The sequence below is a fragment of the Boleophthalmus pectinirostris genome, unplaced genomic scaffold, assembly GCF_026225935.1.
Source record: "Boleophthalmus pectinirostris isolate CB_2022bp ecotype Guang Dong unplaced genomic scaffold, ASM2622593v1 HiC_scaffold_10, whole genome shotgun sequence".
NCBI lineage: Eukaryota > Metazoa > Chordata > Actinopteri > Gobiiformes > Gobiidae > Boleophthalmus > Boleophthalmus pectinirostris.
The window spans coordinates 25,581,554-25,594,852 of record NW_026570971.1 but is presented as its reverse complement, the minus strand read 5'-3'; the positions used below and the strand labels follow the sequence as shown (position 1 = coordinate 25,594,852).

General features: G+C 39.8%; 1 protein-coding gene across 1 annotated transcript in view; it reads left to right on the top strand.

The window, feature by feature from the left end:
* LOC110157540 (glutamate receptor ionotropic, NMDA 3B-like) overlaps positions 1 to 13,299 on the top strand; it is a 276,111-nt gene that overhangs the window by 157,505 nt on the left and 105,307 nt on the right. The window contains 1 exon segment of the mRNA XM_020921888.2: positions 9,936 to 10,621. Within this exon segment, the coding sequence (XP_020777547.2) occupies positions 9,936 to 10,621 (686 nt within the window).

Sequence of the window (13,299 nt, the reverse complement as noted above, 5' to 3'; positions counted from 1 at the left end):
TGCAATACGGGCACAGTAAGTATGGTACAGTGGCCCCTTGTGGTTACATTTATAGTCATAGCAAAAGCAAAAGGAGAAATTCAAATCTGTCAACTGGACAAAGGTTTTTTGTCAAGTCGCTTCCTCAGTTCTGGTCAGATTGCTGGTGGACACTGCCTTATATTCGCCTGAAGGGAGGTGCTAACTACACTGAAACTAGGCAGTGTGCATCAGCAATCTGACCAGAACTGAAAAAATAGCTTGGGTGAGCTGTGAAACGTATTCGATCAAAAAACTTTTGTCCAGTTGACAGATTTGAATTTCTCTGTGGATCCTATCCGGACAACTGAGGGAGAGCACAAACATTTATAGTCATGTATTTTGGGGCAACAGTGGCTCAGTGGAAAGAAAGTTCGGCCTTCAAATAGTGAAGAGACCGGTTTAATCCAAGCTCCAACAAGCACATGTTGTCATTGGGCAAGACACTTCATTCTCCTGTTTGTGAATGTGTTGCCATGGCATAGATTAGCTGCCACATTTTCATCATTGCGTCCCATTGGTCCCGTTCAATTATATAGTGATTTTGAGCATCTGGAAAAGAGTTACAAGACTAATAAAATTAAATTTTTAATCATTAGATTATCACTTCCAATTATGTGAGCAATAGTAAATAATTTGGATTGACAAATTCTAGCGTCACAGCAGCACTAAGGTTAAAGTCAACACTGTCATCACAAAGCTATTTGTCCTATGCATTTGACCCATTCTTCAATGCTGCTGGGACAACCTGACAGGACTGTGCAGCACCTGGGGATCCACCTCCAGATCTTCAACTCAGCTTGGTTAGGATTGCCTTAGCTGGAGGATTTTACCCCACGTTTTGGTTTGATGGGGGAAACCAAAGTGAAACTCAGCCTTGTGAGGGACCCACGTCAGGGAGTTGAACCCAGAACCTTCTTGCTGTGAGGCGTGTGTTCTCAGCTCCTGTGCCGCTGCAAAAACATTAAAATTTCCATGACCATATTGTGAACCTCCCTCAGGCCCTTTGAGAGCCATCCGAAGCAGTTGCACTGTTCTTGTACATTGTACACTTGTATACATCGAGTGTGTTGTGTAGCAGATAAAGGCTATTGCTGGCAGCGGGTTTCAGACAGCACCTTTCTGCAGGATTAAGCTGGAGTGATGACTGGCAGGGACTTTATTGTCGTTAAAACACTCGGCTGCTCCAAATGTTAAATATAGGAGTCTGTGATTGTGGCAGCCAAACAAATACTAACAAATGGCCCCACCGCTCCAGTGCACAAAGCTGCTTTCCGAACACACATTTGACTGTTATTTTTATAGTAACGAGGCGTGTTAATATTATTTCTGTATCCTAAAGGCCTTCTCTACAGGATTTCACTAAAACAATGTACAATCGTAATCCCTTTTAATCATTAGGGCCCACTAGAATTGGCTGGTGGGGTAGATTTACAAAGCGTTGCCTGTGCTGCCTGCAGCCAATCACAGCTTTGACATTTTCTGTATGATTGCTATTATCGTATTGAGCTGGAGTTACATTACAGGGAAATGAAGCAAGATGGCCTCACACTTCAAGGCTGCTCTTCAGATAATAGACTTAGTGTATATTCACTCTTGTGTTTGGCAATCTGAAACAATATGAAGAATGTGAATATTTATGGAGATTACACAGTTCATTTCAAGTACAAGGTGGAAAAATGTGCCTTCAAGTCCAAAAAGGTCTATTGAAATGTCTATGCACAAATTCTATTCAGTTCAATTTAAATCTTGTCCTTTTTACTAATTTTAAACCTTTTATTCATTTATGTATTGCTGTAGGATCACTAAGAGAAAAAGCCTATTCATAATCCTCTGATCTGCATATCTTACAACAATACAATCCTGCAGTCAGTTAAACATATTTAAAGGTGAACTATGTAACTTTTCTGGTTTTACCATGGAGATGGGATTGTGTGGCCTGGAATGTCCCACACTATGGTATTATATTATATACCGTATTTTTCGGACTATAAATCACTCTGAAGTATAAGTTGCACCAGCCAAAAAATGCATAATGAAGAAGAAAAAAGCATATATGAGTCACACTTTTTGGGGAAAATTCAATTTTTAAAAAATCAGAGACCAGGATCTGACATTTCATCTTGAAAGCCAAGTAGTAATAACAATGGAACAGAGAACAACAGGCTGTTAACGTCACATATTCAGATGACTATAGCATAAACAAGAGAACAAGTTTACCAAACTCTCCATTTTACTCCAAATCCCTAAATCCATTGAATTCTTCATCCTCTGTGTCACTTCTGAGCAACTCCAAGGAGGTGAACGGAGCGCCGCTTCCTCTTCTGCGTAGCTATCATCAGACTCAGCAATGGTTCCAGTTAGGATTATTCCAGCCTTTCTGAATCCTGACACGATAGTTTCAGCTGTCTTTATGTTTATTTAAATTTTAAATGGCAACCGACATGCGCAGTAGAGTGTGAAGTGACAGTAGTACAAGAATACACAAGCCTAGAGCACCTTCTTGCGGCTGTCAGTGTGAAAATATTAAAATATATGTCACACCGGAGTTTAAGTTGCAGGACCTCCCAAACCATGAAAAAATGTGACTTATATACTGTATTTTTTGGACTATATGTATTATGTATGACTTGTCAGGAAACAACTCTACAGAATAATTAATATTATCTATCTTAATTTATTATTTTACAGATGTTGTATTATTAACAAAAACATGCATTGTTACTGTACAGGGTCACCTCTCCACAGATCTGACTTTTGTAACATGGTGATATTTACTATAGATAAGTTCATGATCATACTGTGGAACATTCTAGGTAAAGCAATAACTTATCCATATGAGACAAGCAAGTGATGGACTCTATACCAGAAAAGTTACATATTGCATCTTTAATATATTTGGCTTAAACCCCTGATCTATTTTCCGTGATGTGATGAAAGCAGAACTTATAAATTACTTAATAAAAATACAAGTTTGTGATATTAAAGCTGAGGTGGCTTGAATTTGTTTTCCAAGCGAACTTCTCATGTATATTTATGTTTTCCGAAGTTTGTTTGGTGTGTTCCAATGATTTGCAATTTCACCCCTATTTGCCTCCATAAATTACATCGTGCACCTTAATATCTGTAAGGCTCTCTTGTGGTTAACTCAAGTATATAAGTGGAATTAATGCAACATCAAGTGGTCACAGTGAGCAAGTAATGCGCTTTTACAGGCCATTTTAGCATTTAATTCCTCTCTATATGGCCAAACTTAGACTACTTGGATGTTATGGTGCAGTCTCGAAAGCTTCGTATCACCCAATCTTTTCACAACCACGTTTACGGCTCCATCTCTCTCTGCTCCAATCGCTCTCATTTTCCCTCTTCCATTAGGAGAACCAAGTCTGTTTACAGCCACGTCTTATTATGGTGCTCACGTCTTTCTTTTGGTGTAATTTGGCTGTTGTGCTCAATGCAAGAATCTCCCAATAAACGCTAGATAGCTTCAGTGTGGTAATGTGATGTAATTGTGAAAGATTCTCAAGAAGTAGAGAAATGAAGGCATCTGTAATTGTTTGGTGGAAATAGAAAGGCAACAGCATTCAAAGCAGCTGCAGATTGGCGTTGTTCGGGTAATTTGACAAAGATTTATTTTTCTAAAAGATTTCCTAGAATATTTTTGTGTTTACAGGCTCAGACTTGGACAATTTGTCTATAAATATTTAAAGATGCACTGAGCTGATGCAGACTTGAAAACAGACTGGTGGTTTGACATAAATTCAGTGCTTGTTTTACCTTTGGCTTTACACATGCAAGATTCAAAACCAACGCTAACCCCCATAATGATTTATTAACAATGGTCTTCCATTAAAATTCCCACTGGTTTGTTTTCTCTGTATGAAATCCAGATTTTGTGGATTCTTCTGTAAATTTTTTAATCTTTGGGACCATTTATGCATTTTGAAGCTTGTACGTTTTATCAGATGCGGGTCATGTGGTCAAGAATGCATTTAGTAGTTTACTTTTAGAGTTTAACTAGAATCAAAATCATGAACAATAATAATTTGGTGGAATTTGCTTTTAGTACAGCATTTAAATAATAAAATGTTTTAAAGGACACTATTATGCCTTATTTGTATTGCCATTTTGTATTGTCTCTTGAAAATGTTTGCTTTGCCATTTCATACTGGGATCTAGTGCTAGTGTACCACCTACTGGTAGCAGAGGGAATTACCATGTCCCAACCTGCTAATGTAAGCACTAGGGATGGGCATGATTAGGCGACTAATCGATAACTGATCATTAAGGATTTCGTCAATCATGTTCATCTTTAATCAACAAACCGAATACAGGTTGCTGTGCGTAGTGTAGTGTAAGGAGACGAGCCTGTGTCTGACAGAACAAACACTGGAGTTATGGCATCACAGTCCCACGTTTGGGCTCTGGCACCTTCTTGGAGATCACTGTACAGAGTCTATCACAGTGAGTGTGTTTACATACACATCAGTGTTCCTGCTATGATCGGGTTTTTTGAGTGTCCTGGTTTCGTCATGGTGCATGTATATGCAGTATCCCAACATAAAGTTGAGTGCGCATGCGTCCAAAAGACAAACACTTCTGAGTCTTTTCATCACAACAGTAGCCAAGATAAATAAAGTGAGTGAAATGAGTGTTAAAAAAAGAGCTGTGCTAAACCTGCACACGTATGATCTCTGAAAACATGAACCATCCACATCCCTCCGTCACAGAGAGAACACTCATATTCCACTGAGTTGTGTTCTTTACTCGACAGAAGCTGAGCCGCATCAGCGCAAGAGCTGTTTTTTCAGTGCTTATAGTTTATGCAAATGAGCCATGCAATTTTAAGTTTTGTTTCTTTAAAAAGCAAACAAATGTGCACAAAGCTGCTTTAGAAAACATTATATTGTCAAACGGGCTGATGTGGCTCTAGAGTCCTTATGGTTTATATGTTGTAAAGTTGAGTTTATTTACCAACAACAGCAAATAACCAAGAGCAAATAACCAACAACAACCAACCAACAACAATTTTGATGAGGGAACAATGTCATAATACTTGTGCATAATTTGTGTCCTTAAAAATAGTCAAACTGCAATGTGAAGTTATGGAAATTCATGCAAAAAGAGTAAATGCTCATTATATTTTAATATTAAATATAGATAGAAAGAAAAGGGACATTGCTGGGACTTCTTCTTCTTCTTTTTTTTTTTTTTTTACAGTGTCGAGAGTTATATATTCTTAGTCAGCTCCTATGTCCCTAAAAGTTTCCTTCACAGCTTTAATCCTATAGATATAATACAGATAAGACACATGAAAGGGCTGCAGCTGGATTTACATAAAAATTCTCCCGGCGCCTGAGGGTCCGGTTCAGTTTTGATCTCCTCTCATCACATCACATAGTATATTTTATTGAGTGTATGAATCCTTCCACAATCAATGTCCGATATGGCCTCCTGGCGCCCCTATGCATGCCTGCTCTTCCTCCAGCTTTGTTTCAATAATATCTCACTTATAAGTCACTTCTCATTCACCCAGCACTGACTTCCTGCCTCCCCATTGAGTTCAAACAGCCAGCCCCAGCGCCCTCCTATCTCCCAGTAGGATAAATACATACTCCGCATTAATTCATCCATGTCTCCCCAGACTTCAGTAGAGCACTTTTTCCTCTGCTCTTTAGGGACTCAAGGACTTTGGCGAAGGGGCCGCTCTGTTTACTTTGTACTCCCGGGTGGGGTATTTCCATTTGAATAAATGTGTGCGTCGCATGCAGCTGAGAAGGAATGTCTCATCTTCAGACACGTAGCGCAGTTTTTTTATGCAGGCCGAGTGCCAGGTGTACTATACAATGCGTGCGTAAAATTTAAAGTTTATTGGAGTATATTTTTAAAAATCCACATGGGTTACACTGCCAAAGTTTGAATATGAAGGGGCTATATTAAGAAACTGGTGACGTACTTGTCCAAAGTCCTTGTTGCACTTGTACTGATATACTTTCCTGACGAGCCAGTCCCTTCTACATTTTGTTCGAACCCAATAGAGGGTGAAAATCCTCCATCCAAACTTAAGACGATCCAACCACAGCTGTTAATTTGTATCACGTGTCTCTCAAATGCAGAAAACATCTCCTCTCCAAATTCTCGCATCATTCAGAATAAAACATATAATTCTTTTACCTGAGATGATAAGTAATAGTTTGTTGCTTTGACTGTTGATTCTGCAAAAATCTGCGCTGGCTCAGTCCTTTATGTTGCTTTTTCACCTTTTTTACTGCTTGTTTTTGATGGAAACAGACCATGCGTCTCCTGTGAAATCAGAGAGACAGGACAGAGCACCAGATTGACTCGTCTTTGTCAAGTTTCGTCAAAATGTGTCTTTCTGGCTAGTGAGGTAACTGATATACCACTTACACGCAACTGACCACACACTGAGACTTTTGATCTCACGTACAGTTTGTCCTGATGGTCCTGCCAAAGTTTGGAGTCAGTCAGATAATTTAAACTGTAGGACTAGTTTGTTAAAGATCTAGTTTTTGGACACAGTCTGAACCAACATGGGGCTCAGGGCGGGGCCATAATATGCTTTTGTTTTATCTCGGGATGCTCTATTTACCTGCCAAGTTTCATCCTGCTATGATAAAAAAAAAAAAAATCAAAATACCAGAGTTCCAAATAGCCATCTTGTCATCTCAGTAACTTCACAAACTTTAAATTTGAGTCGACCTCTTAATTATGTGCCAGTTTTCACGGGTTTTCAAGCTTGTTTACACCTTGAAAACTGCGATTCATTTAGCGGAGAAACAATAATAATAATCCAATAGGGTGGCACTGACTTGTGGTTATTACAACCTTTGCAACCTTCATCAAATTTGGTCAAACATCAGTAAAGAATTGATTCGTTTTGTTTTACGTTGCTTTATCTTTTGAACCACAAAACGTTAATTTCTCGGTAAAGACTCTATATTTACATTGTATTGCACGCTTCTGTAAATTCAAAAACCTCCACTGTCCACCAGCTTCACCCTGCTTAACTTTAAAATGGGCATCTTAACAATCCCTACCCCTCTTCCACCTTGCCTGGAGCGCTGATAGGATGAAAAATGAACGCTCCCCCAAAGGAAAAAGGGAGACGGCTGGTCCATCTGTGAGCTGCGTTCAAGGACAACACTGTTATCCATTTTGGAACAGTATGAAACAAGCCAGTATGTTGAGAGGAGCTTTATTGGAGATGCAAGCTTGTGGATGGACTGTGAATGCTACTGTTGCGTTGCCAAACCCAACTGTGATGTGGCAGATTAGAGGAGGATCATTGACTCCTTGTTTGTAGTCGCGCCACTCTCTTTTTCTCACCGATAATGAACTTATGTGAGGGATCGCTTTGGTTCAGTGTTGTTGTGTGTAGTGCTGGTGGCTGGAGCCCTGTTGCTCACATAAAAAGCACAGTGTAAAAATGTGATTGTGGGTTATTCAGCCTTGGGAAAACCGTTTGGGGCTATGTCTTTTTTTATTTTTGGATTTTTGCCTCTTCAAATCTTCCTCCCCATCTCTTTTCACTGGTTATTTTTACCTTAGATGACACAATACTGGTAAATAAAGAAACTTTTGTAACTTGGGTGATAAGGATTTTTATTTTTCACAGATACCAATATTTCCTTTACTGTTGTAGCAGATAACTATTTTGCCCATATCAATGTAAATAACTTGGTTCTATGGATATATCACTGCTCTGCCTAGAATGTTCCAAAACTTTTATTAAACAGCTCTACCTTACATTTATTCAGGGGTGTAGGGGGCGTGGTACGCAGGGGTACACTCTCGACCCACTTCTTTCGACGTGAGATTTAAAAAAAAAATAACAAATATAAAATAGCCTACAACTTAAATGTCAAACCAGAGCCACTGGCAATGATGAAAACAACTTGCATAGGCTCATTATATCTGCACTACTGTCCTATAATGACCTGAGACATGAGGGACCAGGACTGAACCAGAACTGAACCAGGTATAAACCAGGACTAAACCAAATCTGAATCAGGACTAAGGGTCAGGACGGGCCTGGAGGTGCACCCGCGCGGGCCATCGGGTGACCGCAGGAAAAAGGACTGGTGCAGAGCTCCTCACCCCATGGGGCTAAATGCAGCCATCGCCCGATCGTGCTTTGCAGACAACCTGCTCCACGGACTTGGGATTCTCCCTCTCTCTCTCAAGTCTAAGATTAGTCCTGGTTTAGTCCTGGTTTAGTCCAGGTTTAGTCCTGGTTTAGTCCTGGTTTAGACCTGGTTTAGACCTGGTTTAGACCTGGTTCAGTCCAGGTTTAGTCCAGGTTTAGTCCAGGTTTAGTCCAGGTTAAGTCCTGGTTTAGGCCTGGTTTAGGCCTGGTTTAGGCCTGGTTTAGACCTGGTCCAGGCCTGGTTTAGGCCTGGTTTAGTCCTGATTTAGACCTGTTTTAGTCCTGGTTTAATCCTGGTTTGGACCTGGTTTAGACCTGATTCAGTCCTGGTTCAGTCCTGGTTCAGTCCTGGTTTAGACCTGGTTTAGACCTGGTTTAGACCTGGTTTAAGCCTGGTTTAGTCCTGCTTTAACCCTGGTTCATGTGTTGTAGTCTATGATTTATGTTCTGTATGTGATTATGAATGGCGTTAATAACCTGATTCTGCATCATTTTGAGGAGGGGTGGGGGGTCAAATCGATGACGTCACGAATCACGTACCCCCACTTAAAAAATCCCCACTGCACCACCGCATTTATTCAATTACAAGTGGTTTTACAGCTCAAAAATACCTAGAAAAGCAAGCATTCTGGGTCTCCTCTCCACAGATCTGACCTGTAACTTGGTCTGGTTTGGTCTCTATGAAGATAGAAAGGTGTAAAACCATACTGCGAAACATTCTAGTCAAAGCAGTTACATCTCCATGAAGAAAAAGCATTTGACTTACCCTTAATCAATGACAAAGCACACAAATTGAAGTAAATTTGTAGTTACGCTTTTTGTTCAGATGGAATTAGCACTGATATCACTCATCTCTGTTTGTAACCGCTGGAGGAGTAAAAGCTTTTCTTCAGCATGAACATAACTGGTATAAAAAGTCAGTGTTTACACATTTTAACATGCAAGTCATATGGCAAGTTTGGCTTGTTAGAAAATACAGCCAGAGGTTGTAAAAATAAAGTAATTATTTTTTTACTTGTAGTCTGGAAAGCTTTATGCCTGTAGGTGCTATTGAAGTGTAACCAAACAAATTTTCTGAAACTTTTTATAACTTTCATGAACTTTTTATTTTTGTCCTGATGTAGACTTAGTTTGGTCCCGTTTAAGTCCTTGTTTAGCACTTGTCCTTCCGAGGTTTAGTTCTGAGAATTAGTCAGAGGTTGTAATAATAAAGTAATTATTTTCTTATTAAAAAGTTATTATGGGAAGTTTTATGCCTGTAGGTGCAAAGTAGAACTAATTTCCTGAAACTTTGAAGCCCTTTTTATATTACAGATGAATAAACTTTTAAACACAATATTTATTTTATTTTTTTATTTTTGCGTTTTTTGTGCAAACTAACAGAAAATGAACAAATGATCTCAAAATTACTTCAAGGACATTATCTCTCCTTCTTAATCCTGGTTTGATCAGAGTTTTGTCCTGATGTAGACTTGGTTTTGTCCTCTTTTAGTCCTTGTTTAGTACTTTTTCAGGTTTAGATTTGGTCCCAGTTTTGATGTGATGTGTGTTCAGCTTTGTTTAATCAGGCAGCAGCTACAAAACTCCACATTTAGCCTTCACAAAACTGTTTTTCATACTCTGATTAAGACAAACTTTGATTAAGACCTACTAAGCTGCTTTGAGCGTCTGAAACGGTGTTATTTAAGACTAATGCATTTATATTACACCTTCCCTGACCATTATCTTTTGTTTTTCTTTGTTTTCACAGAACCAGTTCCACCTGCAGATGTCCGCCCGTGTGCCCCCCTCCACTCTGGGCAGCCTTCTGTTGGCCGTCCTGCAGGGAGGCGAGGAGGAGAGGGACCGGAGCGGGTGGGGCGGGGCAGCTGTGGTGTGCCCAGGCTGGGAGGAGGGGGGAGAGGGCGTACTGTCCCACCTCCAGATGCACAGCGGCTCCAACTGGCACCTATGGGACATCATCGACCTCACCCACATCACGGGCGACGGCGAAAGGCGAGGAGAGGCCAGCGAGGAGACCAGGGAGGACCAGAGGGAAGAGGAAGCACTAAGGATACTTTCTAGTCGTTTCCTTCAATCCCAGTCTCCTATCTCCTCCGTCCTCCTCCTCGGATCTGACCCCGAATGTCTCTCATCTGTTTTACGCGCCGCCCAGCGTCTTTCACCCACTCTGCCGGCGCTGCAATGGATCATGGGATACCCTATGTCCCCGGATGCCCTACACACACTTGGAGGTCCTCTTGGACTTTTGGCCTATGGGGAGGTGGGACGTAAGCCGCTTAGTTTCTACATTAGGGACGCTCTGCATTTGTTGAGTCGGGCTGTTACCGCGGCGACAATGGTGAGGCCAGACCTAGCGCTGGTCCAGAGCATGGTGAGCTGCTACGACAAACTCAGCCGACCTGATAGACCCTCGTCAGGACCCTATCTGGCCAGGTATGAACACCCTAACACAGGTCAACTATGGGAGTGAGTTTAGCTGGTTGACGATTTAACCATTTTAAAGCACTGCTGCCAATTAAGTTCAAAATTTGTTTTCAGATATTAATATTTCCTAGAAATATTACATTCCAACTTTAGAGAATTAGTAATGAGTTCCACATACTTTTCAATTAAATGTCCTTTTTCCAGTTTTGAACCACAAGTGAAAATCATAGTTTTAACTGTAGCCTGTAAGCTCTCACTCAGATATGAGACACACAGACAGTTGTAATGGTGTGCAAAAATATCGAAATATCGATATATGTATTGTTTATTGCGATGATACAGTATCAGTATCGTGGACTGCTGTATTGATATATCGTCAAGAGTATTTTTTGATATATTTGACTAAATTATTTTGTTACAGTGCTACAGTTTCTTGCTTGTTTAGAGGAAGGAAACTCATTTATGCGACACATTTGACAGTTTCACTGTTTTGATGATTAAAATGGGTGTTTCATATTAACGTTGCACAAGAAGTGGTTTAACAAAGACTTTTAATATCACAGCCATCAATTAGCCTTCATTTTTTTATTGAACCATATCAAATTGATTTGAAATATACCATATTGATTCAGAAGTGCACTGTATCGAGATCTATATCATATCGTGGCTTATGTATCGAAGTATGTATCATATTGACAGTTTCTTAATGATACCCAGCCCTAGACAGTTGAACATGGTTCTGATCTTATTTGCTTTTACATTTTGTAAAATGCATAGTTTATATACATGAGTCTCATTTTCTTTCTCAAATAGCTCATTATACATTACACTTGACTGTGTAAAGTGCTTTTACCTGAACTAAAATTAATAAATATCTGAACAGGACCTTGCCACTTTTTTGCAACATGTTTTTCAATCAAATTGTCAAGCTGAACTTTAGCCCATTAAGTTGCTTTTGCTTTTATCTAATTACATCATCAACACTGTTTAGTAATAACCTTTGACCTCATGCATTAATTACATGAATAGTTCAAGTTACTCAAGTCAAACTAATTCAGGCTTGTTAATGGTTGGCGTCTTCATGGGGAAAAGTGAAAACAGTTTATGACAGTTGTATTATTATACATTATACAGTTTATGATCAAATCTGATTATGATCTTCTGATATACCACGAATTATTGCATTGGTCACTTGGCCTAGCTGTTTAAGTACTCTGACCTTGCCATTACACTCAACATTTATTAGTGTTGCAATGTTCTACGTTAGAAAAATACATAAAAAGTGTCCTATTTATTTATGTGTTTTCTGTGTAATCCCTAACTTTTCCCTACAAGCCCACATAAATGTCATAAATGCAATCAAATAGAAGTCATGTTTTATCCTTTTTAATTAGAGTGCCATACATTTCTTCTTTATTACGTCTGGAGCATTTTTGACTGGTGTATTTCTTTCAACACTGTAATTACAAAATTATTAATAGTGTTTATATTGAACTTACAAGGCACCCAAACATAGCCGCAAGTACAGCTCTGCTCATAATTACTTCTTTTATCCGAACTTTTTTACTACCGCTGGCTATCGAGTACAATGTTTGCACAATGTCCCAAATGACTGCACTAAAAACGGCGATTAAAATGTCCGTCGCGCTCCGTCCAAAGCCTTTTAGCGCCCGGGCGGGGTCGAAATGGTATTTTTCGTACGTTTTTAGTGTGAGTTTCTCTGGTGGTTGCCCTTGCCTGTCCTCTGCTCTGCCGGGTAGCTTCTTCTCAGTACTGCTGTCACACTGAGAGAAGGGGGGAGGTCTTTATGGCAGACGGATACAGGGACATCCCAGAGTTTAGCCGGGTTTTATTGCTACGGCAACAACTTGTACGCCTGCAGAGAAGCATAAAATATATCTATGCATAACAAAAGATCTGTCAAGGGAACTTGCAGCTAGTATTTCCTATTAGATTAGTTGTTAGTAGTTGTTTTAGTTACCAGAATTAGTAACTATTTGCATAAAAATTATAAAATTAAAGGTTACACATATCACTATGTATTTTGATTTATTTACACGTTTGACTAATCCTGCACCTGAGAATAGAGGATTAAAAATGAAAAAGGTGTACTATGTAACTTTTCAGGTGAAGGGTCCATCGCTTGATTGTCTCCATGGAGATGCTACTGGTTAACCTGCTCCACAGTGTGCTATCTACCTATCATGTTTCTTATTGTTCAAAAATACCACAAAAGCATGTATTCTTACTGTGAATGCGGTTACTTCTCCATAGATCTGACCTTGGCCCGTTCAAACTGTAGCGTCAAAAAATGCCCTGGGTGCCTCTATTTTGACGCCTTTGCATTTGAGTTTACAAGCCCTCAATACGCATCTTGGACACCGTGGACTAACGGAAAAAACTTGAGGCAAGTTCTGGGTGTCCGTTGCCCTGTAATCAAGTGCAATTTCCCAGAATGATGGCAGATCAGGTGGAGATAGTGACTTTAGTGTATTTATTACATAAAACCATCAACAACAACCAGCTCGACGGCTGCGTGTGTATATATTTATACTTCATTAATGACACTGCTTCAGTCCTGGTCTAGTCCTGGTTTAATCCTGGTACAGTCCTGGCGATTGGCTCAGCGACTGCGGCGTGTATATATTTATACTCCGCTAATGACATGCTAATGACACTGGTTTAAT